This window comes from Echiichthys vipera (assembly GCF_963691815.1).
Source record: "Echiichthys vipera genome assembly, chromosome: 2".
In the NCBI taxonomy this organism is placed as follows: domain Eukaryota; kingdom Metazoa; phylum Chordata; class Actinopteri; order Perciformes; family Trachinidae; genus Echiichthys; species Echiichthys vipera.
This window is the reverse complement of record NC_139827.1, coordinates 23,226,800-23,249,359: the sequence shown is the minus strand read 5'-3', so window position 1 is coordinate 23,249,359 and position 22,560 is coordinate 23,226,800. Positions and strand designations below refer to the sequence as shown.

General features: G+C 43.2%; 1 protein-coding gene across 4 annotated transcripts in view; it reads left to right on the top strand.

Moving 5' to 3' along the window:
* Positions 1-18,972, top strand: part of crebbpa (CREB binding lysine acetyltransferase a) — a 50,277-nt gene extending 31,305 nt beyond the window's left edge. For 2 of the 4 annotated variants that reach the window (XM_083928014.1, XM_083928012.1), the window contains 26 exons: positions 1,239-1,502; positions 2,046-2,142; positions 2,348-2,485; positions 2,625-2,742; positions 2,881-3,052; positions 3,669-3,731; positions 4,085-4,206; positions 4,981-5,193; positions 5,547-5,834; positions 6,144-6,323; positions 7,120-7,291; positions 7,968-8,086; positions 8,275-8,514; positions 8,751-8,839; positions 9,622-9,702; positions 10,471-10,527; positions 11,307-11,384; positions 11,476-11,543; positions 11,990-12,140; positions 13,160-13,306; positions 13,409-13,522; positions 13,641-13,806; positions 14,145-14,312; positions 14,692-14,853; positions 14,945-15,226; positions 15,455-18,972. In XM_083928014.1, the coding sequence (XP_083784140.1) occupies positions 1,239-1,502; positions 2,046-2,142; positions 2,348-2,485; positions 2,625-2,742; positions 2,881-3,052; positions 3,669-3,731; positions 4,085-4,206; positions 4,981-5,193; positions 5,547-5,834; positions 6,144-6,323; positions 7,120-7,291; positions 7,968-8,086; positions 8,275-8,514; positions 8,751-8,839; positions 9,622-9,702; positions 10,471-10,527; positions 11,307-11,384; positions 11,476-11,543; positions 11,990-12,140; positions 13,160-13,306; positions 13,409-13,522; positions 13,641-13,806; positions 14,145-14,312; positions 14,692-14,853; positions 14,945-15,226; positions 15,455-17,707 (6,002 nt within the window). In that variant the 3' untranslated portion in view covers positions 17,708-18,972. The remainder of the gene's footprint in view (positions 1-1,238; positions 1,503-2,045; positions 2,143-2,347; positions 2,486-2,624; positions 2,743-2,880; positions 3,053-3,668; positions 3,732-4,084; positions 4,207-4,980; positions 5,194-5,546; positions 5,835-6,143; positions 6,324-7,119; positions 7,292-7,967; positions 8,087-8,274; positions 8,515-8,750; positions 8,840-9,621; positions 9,703-10,470; positions 10,528-11,306; positions 11,385-11,475; positions 11,544-11,989; positions 12,141-13,159; positions 13,307-13,408; positions 13,523-13,640; positions 13,807-14,144; positions 14,313-14,691; positions 14,854-14,944; positions 15,227-15,454) is intronic. The other 2 variants (XM_083928013.1, XM_083928015.1) reach the window with 2 other exon arrangements.
* Positions 18,973-22,560: the final 3,588 nt, after the last annotated feature.

Sequence of the window (22,560 nt, the reverse complement as noted above, 5' to 3'; positions counted from 1 at the left end):
CAAGTCGCTCTACGTCACCACCGACACCAAACACAAGGCTGAATTACTTCTATTGACTGTGTTGAATAAGCAGGACATCAAGCTCTGTGTTCGTCTTACAAAGCCCCCAGTCTTTATCTCCGTCATTACGGGTGATTATGTTGGTATATTGAGCTCTAGAAGTCCATAGTGACCGAGAGAATTAGACCCGCTTCCAGCTTGCCTGAAACTGCCAGAAGATGTTTGTGTGTAGACTGTTTGTATATTTTACCATTCAGGCAATTTATTTCCAGGTTTGTGCTTCTCCACAATGACTAAAAGCACTCAGTGAGTAAGTATGTGGTCCTGCTGGGCTTGTAATCTGACACACAAGAGGGTTAAGAGTGTGATGGAGGGAGAGAGGGAGGAAACGGAGAGCGTGTGCTGGAGGCGTCCCGCTGAGCCATTGGCTGCCGGGCTGTTTACTGCTACTCCCCACTAGAACAGAGCCTAGTTTGACACCCTCTCTGCCTCATACTCAAACTGTTTTTCTTTCTGTTTTGTTTTTCACTCTTTCCTTGTAACTGTTGTCAGGGGTTCCCAGTCTGTTTGCCATCTTTTTGATTCTTCTTTGGATTTCTTACATAGTTTTATTTTTTTACTTTCTCAACCATTTTTGTCCCCCCTCTGTTTTATCTTTACCTCATGACTCTGCTCAGCATCTTTCATCACTTAAAGCATTCCAGCGTTGGTCTGTCCCTGTTTGGCCTGCATGTTAAAGAACATGACGCTGAGGCGTGTGTCTCTCCTGCCAACACAAGCAGAGCGCAGCATTTCTTTGTTCTGCCTCCTCCGATTTTTGTTTTTGCACAAACTAAGAGCTTTTTCAGCTCGACCAAAGCCTCAACCCCGAAACATATGCTCTGTCCCCTGAAGGGATTTATGCATTTATTGAAATCACAGCTTTTTAAAACGTTTAGCCTTACATTCTGTTCTCACTGTATCATGTTGCCATGTTACTCTGTCTTGCCAGAGGTCAATGTGTGTACACATTTGGTTCTACCTCTTTAAAGTTTTCGCTGTGCCATGTTTTCACTAAAGGAGATTTTTTTTCATGTTTATTGGGCCTGGCACACAGTATCAACATTTGCATTTAGTTTGCATGCTCTAGCTGTTGCTGGTGCAGCAGTGGAGAAAGCAACATTTCACACTGCTGACAGTATATTTCATTATGACTGTATTTAAGTGTTTTGGACTGAAGGCTCCGTCTCTCTCCCCAGCCATGCTGAGCTCCCCCAATACGGGCCTCCAGAACCCCATGTCCTCAGTTGGTGTGGGCCAGCCTAGTGCTCCCACTATCAATACCTCAGCCCCCATAGATCCCAGCTCCATGCAGAGAGCCTACGAGGCACTTGGGCTGCCTTACAGCAGCCAGGCCACTGGGCAAGCCCGGGGGGCCCCAGGACAGACGGCAGGCGCACAAAACGCACAGGCCCAGCAACAACCGCAGCTTCCGCAGCAGATGAGATCTATCAATGCACTTGGTAAAGCCAAACAGCCTGATTTTATACCTATTTTGTCTATGAGCACTTATAAAAACATAACAATATTTGGTCCTCTCAAATGTATGCTTGATGTATTGATCGACTTGTAACTGCACAGCACACCCAACTGTAAGGCTCCTTATTGGGTCGAAGCCAGGGGTGCCCAATCCTGCTCCTGGAGAGCTACTGCCCTTTTAGGTTTTAGGTTTCTCCCTGCTCCAACACACCTGACTCTAATGATTATTAAACCTGTGACAAGCTTCAGCTGCTTGATAACAAGCACATCATTAGACTCAGGTGTGTTAGAGCAGAGAGAAACCTAAAACCTGCAGGGCAGCAGCTCTCCAGGAGCATTGGGGACCCCTGGTTTAAACAAATCTGCCAATATGCAGCAAAGAATTGTTTTGGAAAAAACAAAAAACAAAACAAAAACATTGTTCATTTAAGTGTTAAGAGTAAAGAATAGTTCTCAGTTGTAGACCTGGTAGCCATATTGTATACTCTTACTTCGTGCTCTTTGCTTACAGCGTTCTGTATTTACAGGTAACCAGATGGCTCTTGGAGGTGCTACACTGGGCGTAACCACTTCAGAACAGACAAACCTGCACACAGACCTTCCCAACACACTCAACACTAACAAGTCAGTCCCACACAATAACTATGTTGCATTTGTTGACCCTAAACATGTTTAACCAGGATACTAAAAGTAGCTACTTAATATTAAATATACAGCTTTACAAGATCTGATGCTTTTGTTGATGCAGTTGCCTGAAATAATTACGCTATATTTAAAAACACAGAATTAAAAGGAGTAACTTCTAACTTTGATCCTGTTCCACCTCCAGTCAGCTGCTGTCAGACGGGTCAGCTGTTGGCTCACTTGGCAACTTACCCACAGCAGCACCCATCTCTGCCACAGGCACCAGGAAAGCGTGGCATGAGCATGTCACTCAGGACCTGCGCAATCACCTCGTACACAAACTGTAAGTGCATACCCCTGCAGGAGAACTGTAACCCTCTATTGACTGTTGTTTCAAACCTGGATATTTAAGGCAATGTTTTCAAATATAGTAGTAGAAATTAGAGATATTCATTGCTGCAAATTCTGTTCTTACGTGGCAGAGTACAAGCCATATTCCCTACCCCTGACCCGGCAGCTCTGAAGGACAGACGAATGGAGAACCTGGTGGCCTACGCCAGAAAAGTGGAGGGGGACATGTACGAGTCAGCTAACAGCCGGGTGGGTTTTCTGAAATAGGCCTTAACTAGGAAGGCCTACACACAAAGCATTTTTAGCGTAGCCACAAAATACACAGTATACTTATTTAACTTTATCAACTTTATTGTCGCCTTGTATTTTCCAATTTTCGCCCCTCAGGATGAGTACTATCACTTCCTGGCTGAGAAAATCTATAAAATCCAAAAGGAACTGGAGGAGAAGAGGCGCTCAAGGCTACAGAAGCAGATCATCAACCAGGCACCTCTAGCCGCCCAGGGGACCCAGCAACCTGGCCTTCCCCAGCCCAATGCCTTTGGCCCCAGGCCACAGAGTGAGTACAGAGTTACAAGACTTTTAGGTATAAGCTCAAATAATTTCAGATAAAAGTTCCTTCGAGCATTTTTGGAAAAGGACAATTTTGGAAGCCTTGAACATTTCTTTGCATCCTTGATGTACCTCGTTTTTTATGCAGTTTTATATATTAAAATACAGTTACAGCTACAGTTGTGTCATACTGATACCTATAAATACTGTGAGACAGTTTTGGGAATTTCAACCTAAACAGATCTTGCTATTCACTTTATATTAAGGTAGTCATACCTTTTAATGTCTTTGGTTTTATGAGGCCACAGCATGAAATGTTGCTTATTGTAATAGGGTGTCTTGATTTGTCAGGTACTTAATTCACTGACAAAAAACAAACACTCCCATGTGGTTATTTTATCTGTAGAGGATTCACAAGTTTCTTAATTAAATTTCCAGACAATTGCCCTATATCCAGCCATTTATCATGTTAGATGTTTTGTATAAAGTAGAGAATATTTAACCCTTAACTAGAAAACCAAGCAGTGGAGATGTTAAGTGATTATTTGGCTTTTTTGTTACAGCTGGTTAAGTCATTCTTCAAGCTCTCTTTTGGTTCAATGTGTTTTCTTTTTGCTTTATAGATGGACCTGTTCCTCTGCCCAACATGCCAAATCAGATCATCAATCGCATACAGGTTTCACAAGGTATGTCTTAGATGTTGCACGCTGCACATGGGTTTTTCAGATACCGATACAAAGAAAACAATATGTGGAAGAAGAGGAAAAGGTGATTAAGATAAAGGAGAAATACAGAGCTACATTACCTTGAAGTCTGAATAAAGAAATGTATCAGTGAAGCAGAATACTTTCACAGAAGATGGTATCAAAGCATAGGGGAAGGGACATTGTTAAAAGAGCAGTAACAGTCGAGCTTGAACGGAAAATGTACGTATGGACCAAAAGAAAAAAAGTATAAAATTTCATCACTTTCTTTGATTGTGTAGTACTTCTGAACTCTTTATTGAGTTGTTTGTCTATTGTGGTCCACTCATGTACAGGAATCAACCAGTTCAACCACATGGCTCTGCCCAACGCACAGATATCCCAGACACCAATGGGAGCCCGAGCTGCTTCACCCATGAACCACCCACAGCAAATGAACATGAGCTCCGTCCCGGCGGTGAGGAGGGCAGGGGGGGGGCACGCAAATCACAGTTCACACACACAGATATATAAGAAACATTAGCAACACCCAGTTCCTGGTAAATTCACACTCTGTCTGCACAAGCTACCTCAGTCTTATTAAAAATGTGGCTGACTGGACATGTAACAAAAAAAAAAGGCTGCCTTCAGTAGAAGCAGGTAACTTATAAATAACAGAGCAAACTGTGTCCTGCTCAGGAGTGTTGCAATTAGTCAGTGTGCAAAATCAAGTAGAGCTTTTGGAAACCCAGAAGTGGCCTAGAAGCATTGACCTTTCAGTAGAATAGTGTGCTGTCTTGTTAACAAATTGGACCCCAGTGAATACAAGGTGTGCATCAGTCGTTTTTGTTGATTTAGATTCTTTGTAAAAGTGGGTACAACATAATAAAGTGTGCAAAAAAGTGAAGGGGCCTAAGTTAGATTTGGCCAAATACGCAGTGCACTTAAAAGAAAGCACTACCCTTTTTTTCTTATATAACAAAAACAAGAATTGAATACTCTAGTAATTATTTCACTACTACACACAATATATCCATCAGCTAGAAGACTGAAAGAGAAGGACATCCAGACAACTGATGCACACAAAAACACTGCTCCAGGCACACTTGTATGGCTCTATTGTAGATAAAAGAAATTCATTGTACACCATCACTGCATTATTATGGAGCTGGTAATGTGATTGATCTTTGCCACGGTAAGTGGAAACTCCTGTCACTCTGCTCCTAGTAACATCATTTTTTCTGCCCTGTAGATGGGCATGTCTCCCTCCAGGATGCCCCAGGCCCAGGGCATGATGGCTGGACATGGTGGGGGTAACATGGTAGGCCAGACTGCCAGCCAGGGGCAGTTTCTGGCTCAGACCCAGTTCCCTCCAGGATCAACTGCAGTCGCTGCAACGGGTGCCATGAATGTCACCGTTGGGCCTGGCATGGGCCAGCCACCTGCACAGGCTGCCGTCACCCAGGTGAGAAATGAAGAGAGACGAGGATTGTGCAGCTGAAATAAACCAAGTGGGATATGTTCTGGCTGTTTTTCAGTAATGCTATTCATTTTAGAGTTGCTTCAAAGGTGAGCTAATTCCAACCAGCTGCTGGGGAAGTAAAACTCAAACTACTTTCACAATCAAACTATACACTAATTGCTCCTAGATGATTCTCATACCAATCACAAGGTGTTCTCTAAACCTCAAATTGTGTGGTGGTGTTGTCTGGCTGACCTTATGACTAAATGTTTGTCTGCTAATCTTGTGTGTGTGTGTGTGTGTGTGTGTATATGTATGTCCGTCCACCTGCCCTTTGTGTGTGTCCTTCTCTCCAGCAGCAGCAGCAGAGTGCTAACCTCCCCATGAATGCACTTGGCCCCTCGCTTGGCCCTCAGCTAGCCTCCTCCCAAACCCCTTTGCACACCACGCCTCCACCTGCTGCCTCCACAGCTGGGGGGGCCACTAACCTGCCGCACCCCCAGCCCTCCAGCCGCAGCTCCACCCCCACCCTCCCTGCCCCAGCCCCGGGTGCCACCCCACCCCGCCCCACACAGCCCCAACCCCAGGCGGAGCTCCCTGCAGCAGCACAGACGCAGCCCCCACCCCAGCCCCCCACCACGCCGGTGAGACTGAGACCCTCAGCATGCCCTCCACTCTGACATGGCAGTCACCCTGCAAACTCCCATCCCTCTGACTGCCATGTACCAACCCGTCCCATCCACATCCACCTTTTCTTTCTGATAACTGCATCTTCACCAGTTTGTAGCATCCATCACAATGGGAATGGTACATCTTTCAACTTAAGGGAGCAATGAAATCAATATAGGAGGTGTTCAGCTGTGACGTGGTTTCAGCCCTGCATGCAAAAAAGCAATTGAGCTGTTACCAATACATCATATTTGTCTTTTCTGTCTCCCTCCCTTGTGTTTCAGCTGTCTCAACCAGGGGCCAGTCTGGATAACCGGGTACCCACTCCGGCCTCAGCTGCCAGTGCTGACCTCAACTCGCAGCACGTCGCAGCAGACCTGCCTATCCAGGAGGTCAAAGCAGAGGCACACCATAACCAACAAGAGTTTGAGGCCGCTGGCGGCAAAACTGAGCCCAAGATGGAGGTTGGTTGAAGCGATGTGTTCTAATACACATCAAATAATTCATGTTTGTTGATTCATGCTGCTTTTAACTCCATTTAAAGTCATCAGTCGTGTCGCCGTCAAACAAAATAATTTCTCACCAAATAAACAATCAGTAGACTGGAACCTAAACTAGACAAAAACATTAGGGAGCAAAGTATCTTTTCGTCCGTGGATAAGCATTTGCCAGCTTTTGTTACAGTGGGAAAAGAAAAGCAGAAAGTTGAGTTTAAAGGCATTTCATGATTTTGCAATGGGTACTGTCCCCGATGCAGACCTTATTATGCAAATCAGGCATCACCCATGGAGTGATTGATCCACTTTAAATACATCTTCTTTTTCAATGTGAAAGTATTTACGCTATCAAAATGATTGCAATGAGTTATACACAGTGAGGTATACAGATTTTATATTTGGGGGAAAAGAGAGCACTGTTATCAGATCAGTTCTTATCATACCCTGAGTTGAAGAACTGGAAGCTGAAATAACCTTGCACCGGTGCTATAAGTATAATTACCCTCTTTTCCTTCTTACGTTTGAGAACACTGAGAACTTTAGATTATCAAGAGAATGAGGATTCTATTGAATGCCCATGTAAATTTCTTACGATGTCACACAAGCGCGCACTTCAAGTGAGCACAAAGAAGACGTATTTCCCCCCCAGATCATCAAAGTTTCACATATAAGAGACAAACGCTGTCAGTCATCCACCTCTTTGCAATGCTGAGTTTAAAAATGTGACTTTGGTATAATGAGTGATTTGCCTTTTTGTCTGTAGACTGAGGAAGACTCTGCTTCAACGGTGGTGAAGAAGGAGGAGCCGGAGGAAAAGCCAGAGCCAATGGAGGTGGAGGAGAAAAAGCCAGAAATGAAGACAGAACCCAAAGAAGAGGAAGAGGGCGGAGCCAACGGTACCACCTCTTCATCCCCCACTCAGTCGCGGAGGAAAAGTGAGTCTGATGCCAAGGGATGAATAAAATCTGTATCGAGTCTATGATCGATCCACTCGGTAAACACTAACAGAGAGGGTCTCTCTCATTGCCAGTAATGTTAATCCGCCCACTGTGCCAACTGTGAGACAGTCATGGCTTATTATGAGTTTCATGTAGACTTATGTCAACATTATTAGCCTGACACTGACTCAGAACAGTGTCCAGACTATTGTAAACCTTCTTTGATCTTAAAAAAAAAAAAAAAAATGCAATTAGGCCAGGATTTAAAGAAATACTTCAAAATGTGTATATCAATTACTCGACTCGAGTCTTGTAAAAAGTAAGGTTTTAATAACAAATGAATCATGGATTATACCTCAGGAGTTTTGTGAGAGTTTGTAAACGGATGTATTTTTAAAATTTTGCTTTTCTATGTTTTTTCATTATCTGTTCACTGTGGAGGCACGCAACAATAACATTTCTTCAAAAAAATGAAGGCAACTTTCTGAGAGTAATTGCTATACAATTGGTCATTTTAAGGGTGAAGTAATCCTTTAATGTTGCTGTTGCTTATGAACAAGTTAGTTAGGGTTTCTCTGTAGTGTTCTGTTGTCTTTGTAAAGGTCAAGCTTAGAAAAAAAGTGAAGAAGTACGTTTTTTCCTGTACAGTAAACCCTGCTTTCCCCCTTTTCAGTCTTTAAGCCCGAGGAGTTGCGCCAAGCTCTGATGCCGACTCTGGAGTCTCTCTACAGGCAGGACCCCGAGTCTCTGCCCTTCAGACAGCCAGTAGACCCCATGCTCCTGGGTATCCCTGTACGTAGCACACATTCACTCGCCACCTAATTTTTTTACTTCAAACTAAACCTTTGAAACGATGAAAAGTGTGGAAGTTGTTAAATGTTGTAGTTCTGGCAGACGCACATAATTCAGCTGCACTATTTTAGCTCTTTGGTAACACTTGGCGTAACACTGAAACGTTTTATTTATCCTTTCCTCTCCAGGACTACTTTGATATTGTTAAGAACCCAATAGACCTTTCTACAATAAAGCGTAAGCTAGACACTGGCCAATACCAAGAGCCCTGGCAATACGTTGACGATGTCTGGCTGATGTTCAACAACGCTTGGCTCTACAACCGCAAGACATCTCGTGTCTACAAGTACTGCTCCAAGCTGGCCGAGGTGTTTGAGTCAGAGATCGATCCTGTCATGCGGGGCCTGGGATACTGCTGCGGGAGGAAGGTGAGATAAAGGGGGTGTGAAAGATACAGTGCATGGAGTAGGTATATGGTTGGTCTGTTAGCCACAAATGGCTTTTGGAAAAATAATTTTTGTAACATGGCTGCCAAATAACTAAACTTTAACAAATTACTCTCTAACTGATTTATTTTCCTGGGCTTGATGCAAAGGATGAATTGAATAAATAAATCTTGTTTTACTGTTTTTCACCTACTTTGTCATTTTGCTTGTGTCTGCAGTACGAGTTCTCCCCTCAAACCCTCTGTTGCTATGGCAAGCAGCTCTGCACCATACCTACTGGAGGCACATACTACAGTTACCAGAACAGGTACGTGTGTGTGTAAAATAATATTGCCCTAGCCGGAATTTTAATGTCACAGAGTCTTGTGTCATCACGTGTCGCACATTTGCATGCACAGTTGTTCATTAAGTGTTTTGATGGGCAATAAATGCAGCTATTTGTCGTGCACTAGCCATCCCCTGCAGCATGGGTTCTGTTCCTGTGTAGCTGTAGAGGGACCACTGTGATCCAGGCAGTAGTGTCATCCTGACAGCTTCCAATTTAAGAGCTTTGCCAGGCACCACATGGGACTACAAAATGGTTTTGCTCACAACGACATTTCTCAGCAGCCAGGTTCTAGTGTTGCACACACAGGGAAACACTGAAGACACGGAGCAACAAAGCAGTGGGCAGATTGTGTTTTGCTCAGCATCTGTCAAGGGACTGAGTGAATTCCGTGTTGATGCTCCCTCTTTTGTAAGAGATGAAAATATAACACTTTGGCCACGAACAGCATTGCCCATCAATGCCTTTTCCTCTCAGTTGAGAGCCATCAGACGACTGTGTGCACCATGTTCCCTTGCCCCCCCTGCTGTATAAACGGGGTAACTACAACCCTTTTTTCACTCTTAAACCAGGCACAGTGTAAGACAACATGAGGTTCATTCAGTCCATTTACACTTTCAATGGGAGCCCAGGGATTCCCTTCTCTATGTGCTAAAACATAAAAGTCAAGTGTTATTTTGTCCATAATTGTATTTGTCACACAGTAGCCGAATACTAGCTGTTGAGTATTGACTGTGCTGACTGTAAAATATGCATTTTTGCAGGTATCATTTCTGTGAAAAGTGCTTCAATGAGATCCAGGGGGAGAGTGTGACGTTAGGAGATGATCCTGCACAGCCACAGACGTAAGTAAACTGGCCATCATTTCTGAAGAGCAGAGGGAAAAGATAATTTTACTTAACAGCAACCATGCAGATAATGGATGTTAAAAGTCTTGCTTTCACTTCAGCACAGTTCCTAATGAAAGAACAAGAATTTCTCCAGCTGTTGCTTGCATGATCTTAATCCAAAATTTGTGTTTGTGTCACTTGATATTCATTATTTAGATTACTTATTGTATTTTAATTTCAGATTTATCAACAAATGTATTACTTAAAAAGGGTCTCAGTGGGGCGGCCGGCGAAACAGTGGTTAGAGCAGTCGCCCCATGTAAAGAGGCTGAAGGTCCTTGAGGAAGCGGCCGCGGTTCGACTCCAACCTGCGGCCCTTTGCTGCATGTCTCACCCCGTTTCCTGTCCGTCCTATTTAATAAAGGCTTGAAAAACTGCCGAAATAGAATCTTAATAAAAGGGCCTCAGTGCATTTCATTTTTCTTTAACATCTGCAGTTTGGTAGAATAGTTTTCAGTTTGAATGAGCTTTCAGACCACCCAGAACCAACCAGACTATCTGACTTAATGTTTAGGTGTGATTGCACCCCGCATAGTACTGTATGTATGGTCTATTGAAGGAGCACTGGACAAATTGTTAATGTTGCACCCACACAGACTCGACCAGCGATGTTCTCGCGATGTGCCTAGGACTTAAGATAGAAAAATACAAGAGTGTTTTTCTGTCTCTTGTGTTTCTAACTTCATCTCCTCTTTCTTTTGTCCTTCTTTTCTCTCACTTCAGGATGATATCAAAAGACCAGTTTGAACGGAAGAAGAACGATATACTCGACCCTGAACCGTAAGTGGACAAATACTCCCTCACACTCTCAGTGAGAAGGACTGATGCTGACGGAGAAGCATTTTCTGTCTTTGTTAACTTTCAGAACTTCTTCTTACATGTTGAGTGATCCTTTTCCTGCTTTTCCCCACTTAAGTTTTCCTGTTCATATCTTGAAGAGTTATTTTCTACCACCCACATCTGGCTTTGTGTTTGTGCTTTTGGTGCTCATACTGCACATTTTCTCTCTTGATCTCTACGATCAATCACTTATGTTTCAGTGAGGCCTCAACTCTGCTACCCCAACTGCTGAGTGGAACTCTGTGTCAAAACTCTGTCCAGTGACAGTTTTTCAATCACAGAACACAGTCTTCAATATGCAGCGATTTACTTTCACATTGTCATTGTAGTGTTAAATAAGATGTCTTCCCACAGAGGAAAATTCATCAGTTGGTGCCTTAGCAGTTACGATATCAACATTTGTATAAATGATGGCCATCAGGTACATGATTCAGACAGTTGAGAATTTTCATACACATAAAAAATAACAATGAATTTGTCATCCATGTCAGAGCAAATGTGGAAGTGCTACGTCAACAGCGACTCGAAAGTGCTATTGACATCAAACTGCTAGATTATTTTTCATTTTTACCATTTGACCAACACTTAATACAGTAAAGACTGAGTCAGCTTCAATATCATATTCAGTGAGACATGCAACAAAAAGATCTTTGCGGAGATCTGTGAACTTTTAGCTGATTTTAAATGCAGAAATGTCTGATATACTTTGTTTTCTTTAGGTTTGTTGAATGTAAAGATTGCGGACGGAAGATGCACCAGATATGTGTCTTACACTACGAGGTCATTTGGCCATCTGGGTGAGATGTCAACTCCTACTTTGTGTAGACTTGTTTTTGCATATTTTGTGTGTTAATCTTAACAATAAGTCCAACTTTATTCTCTTTCTAGATTCATCTGTGACAATTGTTTAAAGAAGAGCGCAAAAACCCGGAAGGATAACAAGTTTTCTGCAAAACGTGAGTTCAAATCTCTACAATTAGGTTGGAATTTTCAGCTTTCCTTTTAATGTTTCGTGCAGTGTTCAAAATGTCAACAGATTATTGCGTTGTGTCTCACAAGCACTGACGACAATCAAATAAACCGCCTCCACATGCACATGGGCTGCATATGTGTCTCTGTGGCTTTCCTGCACTGGCAGCTTTTGGTTTTTGATGTCAGCCTTGTGGCCTAACTGGTATTTCTCTTTTTTTAACCCTTCAGAACAATTCTGACCTTTATGGCATATGGTGCTAACAGATTCAAGCTCTCGTGGTCTCACATAAATCTGTGCTAGTGCTTTTCTTATTTCCTTTAATTGAAGGCTTCCGGATGTTCTTTAACTACCCAATGTTTAATTATGTTTAGTCTGAAAAGTTAATTGCCATTTTAAAAATAAGTTCTCCTGTGTTTTTGTGCACTGTAGGGCTGCAATCAACACGATTGGGAATGTACATAGAGGACCGTGTGAATAAATACTTGAAGAGACAAAACCACCCAGAGGCCGGAGAGGTGTTTGTGCGAGTTGTAGCGAGCTCAGACAAAACAGTGGAAGTAAAACCAGGCATGAAAACCAGGTGAGAGCATCACTGAACGGGAGACATGAAAACTGATTGTATGTAATAAATGATATTGTGTGTTAATGCACTTTTTAAATATTATGTATACCTAAAATCCCTGGGTCATTGTTTACCAATAAAATGGACTTGGTCAAATAAAGGAACAATAAAAATAGCCAACAGTCAAGCTGAGGGAGGCCATGAAGTTGTAGACAACCAAATACCTGTCTCGCCCTCTCTGATTTGTCCTGAGATAATTTTTTATTGTCCCTGCGATGCAAAGCTAAAAGCCACCCCTCTATAAAGCGCTTATACCCCCACAGAGTGATTGCATAACCTGCATGTTTGGCAAAATGGTGTGCACACCCTCCGTCAGTCCCGGAGAGGGCTATTCGCTGTTTGATCACACACGATCAAAGTCTGGGATCCTCGTCCTATCTTCACAGGGAGAAGGCCCTAGTCCAAGAACCTGTTATCTTCCGGTTGACTAACGTAAGGCTGGTTGCTTTTTATTGACTCAAGCCCACTTGGCTTGAATTGTCACATTATGCTCCTGAGTGGCGCTAAAAAGAAGACACACAAGTGAACTTCTCAGGCAGCGTTTGACTCTTGTTTCCTAGAAGCCTTTATACACACATCTTTACACAAAATAAGATATAACAAAAAGCTTTTTATGCTGTTATTATAAAACATTTATATTATTATATTACATTTTTCATTATTCACCTGTGGAACTGAATACTGTTTTTAAAGGTCTCTTATTTCAGGTATTTGTATTTTGGGTTTCTACTAGAACAGGTTTACATGATTAAATTTTCATAAAACGCTTTTTTTTTTCTCATACTGTTTGTCTGAATATATTTGTAGTCACCCTTTGTCTGAAACACGGTTTTAGCGCCTGTCTCTGTAAGCCCCCCTCCTGAAAAAGCCCAGTCTGCTCTTATTGGTCAATGTTTCTGTGTTCTTGTTTCACCATCTAACTAGAACTTACATGCTGTTCTCACATTTTAATACAAGATTTTTCTGCCTTACACCAGGTTTGTGGACACGGGTGAAATGCCTGAGACCTTTCCCTACAGAACCAAAGCACTTTTCGCCTTTGAGGAGATTGACGGCGTGGATGTGTGCTTCTTTGGCATGCACGTGCAGGAGTATGGCTCTGAGTGCCCATTTCCCAACACTAGGTCTGTAGAGCCTTGTATGCAGTAACATGACAATAAACGACCTGCACTTCAGATGTTTTTCATGAGTGAAATTTACAATGTTCCCGCTCTCTTACTCTGCAGACGGGTCTACATATCATACCTTGACAGTATTCACTTCTTCAGACCTCGGATTCTACGAACAGCAGTGTACCACGAGATCCTCATCGGCTATTTAGAATATGTCAAGAAACTGGGGTAAGCCTTGCTCTAATATTCTTTTTCTGCCTCACCTCCTGAAAGATGCAACATGGGGAAGAGTCTCCGGATTGAACGTCACTGTTTGTTTTAATTTTTTGTGTGTGTACGCCCACAGGTATGCCCAGGGTCACATCTGGGCGTGTCCACCCAGTGAAGGAGATGACTACATCTTCCACTGCCACCCTCCTGACCAAAAGATCCCCAAGCCGAAACGGTTGCAGGAGTGGTACAGGAAGATGCTAGACAAGGCCTTTGCAGAGAGGATTCTACATGACTACAAGGTAAGGAAGAGAGTTTTTTTGTTTAAATACTGACACAAGGCTTACTGCTGAATATATACATGTTTGTAAAATTTAGCAACAAAGGACAGATTTACGGACAAATTTACATGTGCATGCAAAACTTCATTTTGGTTAGTGTTATTTGAAAAGTGTTATTTTGTTACATTTTATTTAAATGCGTTCCTGATCACTTTTCCTGGTAGATTTCTGTGTGTATAGCTGGTAATCTAAATGCATTTGCTACTTTGTCTGTATTAACAGGCAAACACATTAAACGTTCCGGAAAACGTATAGATCTTGAATAGCTTGAATCATCCATGTTTTTGTCTTCCTCTCAGGATATCTGCAAACAGGCGACAGAGGACCGTCTGACCAGCGCTAATGAGCTGCCTTACTTCGAAGGAGACTTCTGGCCCAACGTGCTGGAGGAGAGCATCAAGGAGTTGGAGCAGGAGGAGGAGGAGAGGAAGAAGGAGGAGAACACAGCTGCCTCTGAAACACCTGAGGTGCGTACATTGTCTCATAGTTTGATGATGATATAATAGCAGAGGTATGCATTTACTGCTCCACTTGTTGTGTTTTATTGTCTTTGAAAGACATTTTGCTCTGTTAAGCTTCTATAGATTAAACATTGTTTCATATGCAACTCCTTTTTTTAAACTTGGAAAGAAGAAGAATCTTGGAGTGGAAAATACGTCTTTTTCACTGTTGTTTTACATATAACACACATGCAAACAGGACCTATACATGTGTATCAAATGGAGAGATGTTAGATTGGGGCTGCCTGTTCCTTGCTATCGCTGGGATCAATAGAGTTTGATATATTTTAATGATCTCTAATGAGAAATTATTGAAAAGATATATTTCGTTATATATCTTCCTCAGGGTACACCAGGTGACAGCAAAAACGCTAAAAAGAAGAACAACAAGAAGACCAATAAAAACAAGAGCAGCGTGAGCCGAGCCAATAAGAAGAAGCCTGGGATGCCGAATGTAGCCAATGATCTGTCACAGAAGCTATACGCCACAATGGAGAAGCACAAAGAGGTCAGACTTGTTTATTTTTTTCTAACAGATATTAGAGATGTTTGCTTGTGCTTCTCTAACTCTCATTTTTGTGTGTTTTTCCCTGCCAAAGGTGTTCTTTGTGATCCACCTCCACTCCAGTCCCATGGCCAACACCCTGCCGCCCATCGTTGACCCCGACCCCATGCTCTCTTGTGACCTGATGGATGGCCGCGATGCCTTCTTGACTCTGGCTAGGGACAAACACTGGGAGTTCAGCTCCCTCAGGAGGTGCAAGTGGAGCACCATGTGCATGCTGGTTGAGCTGCACAACCAGGGGCAGGACCGCTTTGTCTACACTTGCAACGAGTGCAAGCACCATGTGGAGACACGCTGGCATTGCACTGTGTGCGAGGTGAGTACTGCTATTACTACTTTAAGAATGCTGTGTTGTGTCTTTACATATAAATTACTCTTGTGTCTGAAACAGTGTAATAAAGCATAATGATAATTGGAAGTCTGTCCGTTAATTAAAGACGGATATAAATACTAATATAACAGCAAGAGATCACTTGAGACTTTTGACAAAACTATTCATCAGACTCTGTTAAACTCCTGTTAATTACTGTGTCGCCGTCTGCAGGACTTTGATCTGTGCATCAATTGTTACAACGTGAAGGGCCATGAGCACCAGATGGTGAAATGGGGCCTTGGCCTGGACGACGACAGCAACGGCCAGAGTGGAGAGGCCTCCAAGAGCCCACAGGAGAGCCGGCGCTTGAGTATCCAACGCTGCATCCAGTCCCTGGTCCACGCTTGTCAGTGTCGCAATGCCAACTGCTCTCTGCCGTCCTGCCAGAAGATGAAGCGAGTGGTGCAGCACACCAAGGGCTGCAAGCGCAAAACCAATGGTGGCTGCCCTGTATGCAAGCAGCTTATTGCTTTATGCTGTTACCATGCAAAGCACTGTCAGGAGAACAAGTGTCCTGTCCCTTTCTGCCTGAACATCAAGCACAAGCTTCGCCAGCAGCAGCTGCAGCACAGGCTCCAGCAGGCCCAGCTGATGCGAAGAAGAATGGCCACCATGCAAGGCAGAACCATGCCACTACCGTCCCCGCCGGCCTCAGCTGCCCCCAGCACTCCCACTTCCCATGCCCAGTCCAACACTCCTCAGACGCCCCAGCAGCCACTCTCCAACCAGCCGCAGACCCCCAACTCAGCAGGCGTCATGTCCCCCTCTTTCCCCAACGCACCCCGCAATGGCCAGCCTCAAACTCCGGTGTCCCAGGGCAAGCCCGGGCCCCAGGCTTCCCCTCTACACCAGCAGCAGTCCCCTCTCCCCCAGCCACCCCAGCAGCTACAGCAACAGCCTCCACTTGCTGCAGTCAAGATGGCACGGCACATCGAGATGATGGCGCAGGCCCAGCAGAACCAGCAGAACTACCGGAACATGAACGGCTTATCCATGAACCCCCAGCAGGCGCAGCAGCGCCTGACCGGACCAATGCAGCCACCCATGCAGATGGTTCCAGGGCCCCGGGGGCCACAAGTCATGCAACCGGGTATGCCCCCAGGGCAGTGGCCTGGAGCTGCAGGGCCGATGCAGGCAGCTCAGACTCAGCAACCAGGCCTTGTCCCAGGTCAGACGCCACAGCAGGCCATGACCATGCAGCGAGCCATGATGGCCCCAGGGCAGCAGCCTCAGCAGGGCCAGAGGATGCTGATTCCACAGCAGCCTGGTGTCCGGCCACAGACACCCCAGAGACCTGGTGCTATTGCACCCAACGCTCTGCAGGACCTTCTCCGCACCCTCAAATCTCCCAGCTCTCCCCAGCAGCAGCAACAAGTTCTCAACATCCTCAAATCAAACCCTCAGTTAATGGCTGCTTTCATCAAACAGCGAACAGCCAAATACCATGCCAACCAGCCACAGCAGCAAGCCGGTCAGCAACAGCAGCCCGGCATGCCAACAATGCAGGCCATGGCCATGCCAGGTGGGGCAGTGCAGAGGCCGGGGATGCCCCCACAGCAGCCTCAGCAGCCTCCTGCACAGGGCATGGCTACATTAGGGGCTCAAGGGCTGATAAACGCAGCACACAACACCAACCCCCAGATCCAGGAGCTCTACCGCCGGCAGCTCTTAAGACAGCAGCAACAGCAACAGGGAGTGATGGCTCAGGGCCATCCTGGCCAGTTCCCTGCTCAGACGCAGGGTACAGCAGCTACATACTCTCAGCTCCGCATGCAGCAGCAGCAGATAGCCATGCAGGCAGGTTCGGGAGCCACTGGGGGACCCATGGGACAGCTCCCACCCATGGCTCAGATGGCCCAGCCCAGCATGGGGATGGATTCCACCAAGAACTTATTGCATCAGCGAATGCTCCAGCAGCAGCAGCAGCAGCAGCAGCTTCCCCAGCAGCAGCAGCAGGCCGTCCTCAAGCAGCAGATGGGCTCTCCTTCCCAGCCCAGCCCCATGAGCCCCCAGGCCCACCTGCTGGGTGGCCAGCCCCAGGGTGGAGCTCACCTCCCCGGCCAGCCCACACTAGCCAATGCCCTCAACAACCAGGTCCGCTCCCCCGCGCCAGTCCAGTCCCCCTGTCTGCCTTCGCAACAGCAGCCCCAGCAGCAGCGGCCACATTCCAGTCCCTCACCGCAGGTCCAGAACCAGCCCCAGCCCTCGCCGCAGCACCCACATCCACCGCACTCGGGTTCTCCCCACCCAGGACTCGGGGGCTCGCTGTCAGGGTCCATGGAGCAGGGACACTTGGGGGCAACAGAACAAAGCGCCATGCTACCGCAGCTTAACACGCCCAACAGAGGGGGGCTGAACAGTGACTTGGGGATGGTGGGGGATGCTACAGGGGACACTCTGGAGAAGTTTGTGGAGGGATTGTAGCATTTCTGCGTGGAACTAAAGAATACGGTCTCTCTCCCAGGGACCCATCCTCCCAGCCCTCTCAGACTCTTTCTCCTGTTAGAGGGCTTTGTTTGTTCTTTATAAGGTTGAGAACGTTTTTTTTTTTTCGTACTGACGTGTAAAAAGTTTCAATTGTTGTAAAAAGAAAAAAAGGAAATCTGGTTGAGGAAAAAAACGTTCAAAAAAGTCAACACTTGTAGGGAATATAATTGTTTCCTAAAAGTTGCTTCTTAAATGAAATTTAAATCACAAAGAATATATTTTTTGGTTGAGACCAAATGTGTTCAATACTCAATTTATTTTTGGTTTGTGTTTGGTATGTTTTCATGCCTTTCTCGTTTCTTTGTCTTTTTTTTTCAAAGAAAATGTACAATTGCATTATATTATTCATATCTTTTTATTTTGTACCTTTTTGGAAAAGAAACTTAAAGCATTTTTGTGTTGAAACTGTAAAATAATTTGTCTGGAAATTGGGCCAGGTTTTTTTTCGTTTTCTTCTAAAGCTGTCATTCCTGGCAATTGTAATCTAGTGTTGTACCATTACTCCAAGAAGATGCGTTCAGGGACCGCTCCCCTCCTCTTTGTGTGTATGAAGAGCACTCAGTTGTACTGAAATAGGAAATGGACTGCGGCAGTTGTGTATACACAGGCATGTATACAGACGCACATGAAGACACTGACACAAATCCTCACAGTCACTAAAATAACTACAGCTCCGACTGGTTTCACAAACAAGGACCGCAATCTACATCTCAGTGGCCTGGAATCTGGAAAATCTGTCTTGCAGGTGTAGAACATTGTTGCTTTGACATTAAAAAGAATTTGTCATACGTTTTTGTCATACAAATGTTGTAAAGTGTAAAGAGAGTGTAAGAAAGAGACCAGCCCCCTAAGCTGAGGTGGAATAATCACCGCTTGTTTGTAAGCCACATCTCTGATGGCGCCCTGTCCTTTAAATGTTACACTAAGCTGTGTGGTATCTAGGGATGAAGGGCACATTTGAGATTCACCCTGAGGAAAAAATAAATGTTATCAACTCATTCCTCTCCCACAAAAACTTGAATTAGGGGGATTTACGTTTTCTCCTATTGTACATCAAGTTATTAAGCAAAATACTATAAATATAAGGAAGAGAGAATGAAATCACTGTATAAACTGGTTAAAAGACTCATTTCTTACTTATATACCATATTGTTAAATAAACTGTGTGCAGCAGAAGAACTCCAGTACTCTGTTGACTCAATAATGAGGCGTCACTCCTGTGTACCACTGTTTTCATTTGTTTTCATTTGTTTCAGCTCAGCAGCGTTTTGTTTTCCAGTCACCGTTAACGTCGGGTTAAATAATAAGTGATAGTGGTCAGAGAAGTTTCCCTCAACCATTTGACTCTGGTGGTTGAAGCCCTGTGTTTCCACTTTTCTGCTCTAAAATAACATTTCATTTTATACTAAACTACTCTAACTTCATTCTGAATCAACATTTGGAAAACCCAGTCAGAACAATGGCTCGGGAATCAATACAAAAACGAATTAAACATTGTGAACCTTTTGATATATAATATTTCTAATCAATTAAAATTCATATCTGATTCTTTCCCAATCTCTAATTCAAGGCATACGGTTTTCAAGGGTGTTTTAAGTGGGTTAAAAGCACAACCTTTCGATTAAAGTACTGTTTTTAGAAGATATTTGAATTGTTTTGAAATCCTGTCTGTATTCCAGGCTCATAAATACTTCTAGACACACAATAGTTAAAGTTAGGGTCAAAGTAAGGTTGAAGTTTGTGGGTGTGTGTCCCCTAGTAATTCTGACAGTATCTATGTCAGACATTGCCATTACCACTAAAATGAAGAAATGTTAGAAATGCATTTAAAGTTAGTGGATAAACGTTCAGGTCATACATGTCTTGTGACGGTGTGACCCACTCAAAGAAGTTAGGCCAGTATTTTATTCCTCAGAATAATAACAGCTTGTCTTTTCTTAGAGAAACAAATATTTACAACCTTGCAGATCATACTTTTTCTGCTACTTTCTACTTTGGAAGCAAAGCTTTGCAAGCTGCCAATTGCTTTACACTGAAAGAAGTTAAACTGGTGTAAAGTTAGCCCATGTAGAGATTGAGTTTGGTTAAATAAAACTACTTAGAAAAAGTAGTTTAAACTACTTTGCCATAAGAAAAAGATCAAATTGACAACTTACATTTCTAATGCATATATACAATAGTCCCATGCCAGCACACAAAATGCTACTCAATTGAGTAATTGATTGTTAATTAAGTTTATTGCAAAAAAGAGCCCACTGGTTCACAGGTCACTCATAACCCTCCCCAAAAAATAAAAAAACAACACTATTGATGGGAAAGCACAAGGAATGTAAGCTTTGTTTTTTTTCAACGTCGATCAGTCTGTCCACCCTCCTGAGCTTCCAGAAACTAGAGTCCAGGTGGATGTATTGCACCAAGCAGGATTACTCAGTTACTCAGGTAACTTGTAAAATAGCAACTTCTTTGAACATGTATTATTAGATCCCCGGGAGGTTTGCACACTGAGCAACGCTCACTCTTGCACATGCACTACACAAGGGTGAAAGGTCAAGTGTGTGGTGGTGGCTGCCTGACGAATGCATTGTCTTCTTGATCATCTCCTTTTATGTTTGTAGTTCCAGTAGTTAACTAAACAATATATATATATATTTTTTTTTTTAATTTTTTTTTTTTTTTTACTAGTTCAATCACGATACATTCCTATTTCTAATGCAATTGAACTTCAAAGGAGCTTCTGCAAAAATGCAGTTAAACTATCCATGTTCACTACTCCCCAACACTGTTATGTGTCAGTCTCAAATATTTCCCACAGGTGCTAAAATATACATTTGGTGTTTTGCTGGAAGTAGTTTCATGATGCAGTGACACGTCCGAGCTTCTATAAAGGCAGTATTATTCAAATGATTTATTTTTTCTTTTTCAAACTGTTTTTGAAACACATGTAAAGTTATCGCTCAAGTAATATAAACTAATACATTTATCCTGAATGTAAAATACAATAGAAACGAGAGAGAAGAGTTAAAAATAATAATAATAATATATAATTTCAATTACATTACATTTATTGAATTCATCCATGCGTAGCAGTCACGTGACGTAGAGGGCAGTCATTCGTCCGTGCACCGTCATGTGACCGGAAGCGGTTGAGTGAGTGCTTTTGAAATGAAAACAAACCCCGCAGACCATAGACATAAAGAGTAGACGCCTCATCGAACGTTGGGCCTATTGGCGCTGACGAGCGGTGGAGCCGCCATCTTGGCCCGGTCGCCCGCTCCACTCAGTGTAAGGACAGGACACGGTTCAGCGTATTTTAATATTCACAGTGGGATTAACAGTAATAGAATATTCTGATATATGATTTATGTGATGTATGATAGGTGTTTTGCAAACACTATAAATATAAACACAACAAGAGAAATCATTTATAGAGTATTAATAGGCTGTATTTCATACATGAATACATAAATCTCTCTCTCACTCACTCACTCTCTCTCTTTCTCTCTCTCTCTCACACACACACACACACACACACACGCAAGCACACACACACACACACACACACACACACACTCAGAGAAAATTAAAATACATATAAATCAAGAGTATCAATACAATTAGGTCAGAGAGAGAGATGACATTTTGGACACATCTAAATACAAGTCAAACAGACACACTTTCATTTAAAGCACTAAAAAAACCAAGAGCCGAACCCTTTATGTTTATAAATATTCAGAAATGATCCATGCTCTGCCAGTCGCATAGTCGTGGTAGTGGAGAGGAGAGGGAGCGAGTGTGTGTGGTATAAAAATATATATAACATTTTGTTAAATCGATCATTTTCACACTGTTTTGTTCTTGCACAGTTACCAATGAGAGTGTAGCTCTAATTGGTAAAGAAAGTGATGTTGGAGGAGAACTTTGTATAGTATCTAAAATGACTGTGTCTTTGTTTTTAGGCAAGGTCTAATTATGTGAATGTCTTCTTTATTACATATTTTAATGATGTAGTAATTGTATTTAATGTGCAAACAAAAACACGGGGCATAGTTCAGTAATATCCATTTTAAATTATACAAACCATTTAAGATTTTTCCTTAGTTAAATAAATGTATGATTTTTTCTTTTCAGACTGTTTCAACTTCTCTGGTACAACTGAACTAAAAAAGCCTGGACTCATCAGCTCTGCTTTACAAACATGTGACGTTGGTCCTGCTTTAAGTGGAGATGTGGAGAACCAAGTAAAAATGTATGGGACATTTAGTTCAGCTGTGAGAATATCGGGCACAGAGTGGAAACACATGTTAAATCTCTGATTCATTCTTTATAATAAACCCCACATCATGTTGCTCCTGTTTGATGAAACAGTTTAACAGCAAAGGATATTGATCAGATTCTGTCACTTCTCCTTTGATAGTCTAAACTTAAAAAAAAAGTGACATGACATGAAAAATTATCTCATAATTCATCTCAATGTCATGTTCAATATTTAAAAAAACAAAACTGAGAATATCTGAGGTGACCTGAGATGAACTGTCTCTGAAGTGTCTTCCTCTCATGAAACCACAGCACGTCCTCCGCTGACCTACTGCTGGAAATGTGCAATCCATTTACACTAGACCACATGTACGACAACCCCTCTCCTCCCTGCTTCTCCTTTCATATCTACACAGGCACACACACACACACACATACACAGGCTTGCACACACACATCTGGCCGGGGGTAAATTAACTAACATTCCCACAGAGGCTAATCTCCACGCCTCTACTGTGACAAGATAATAATAATAT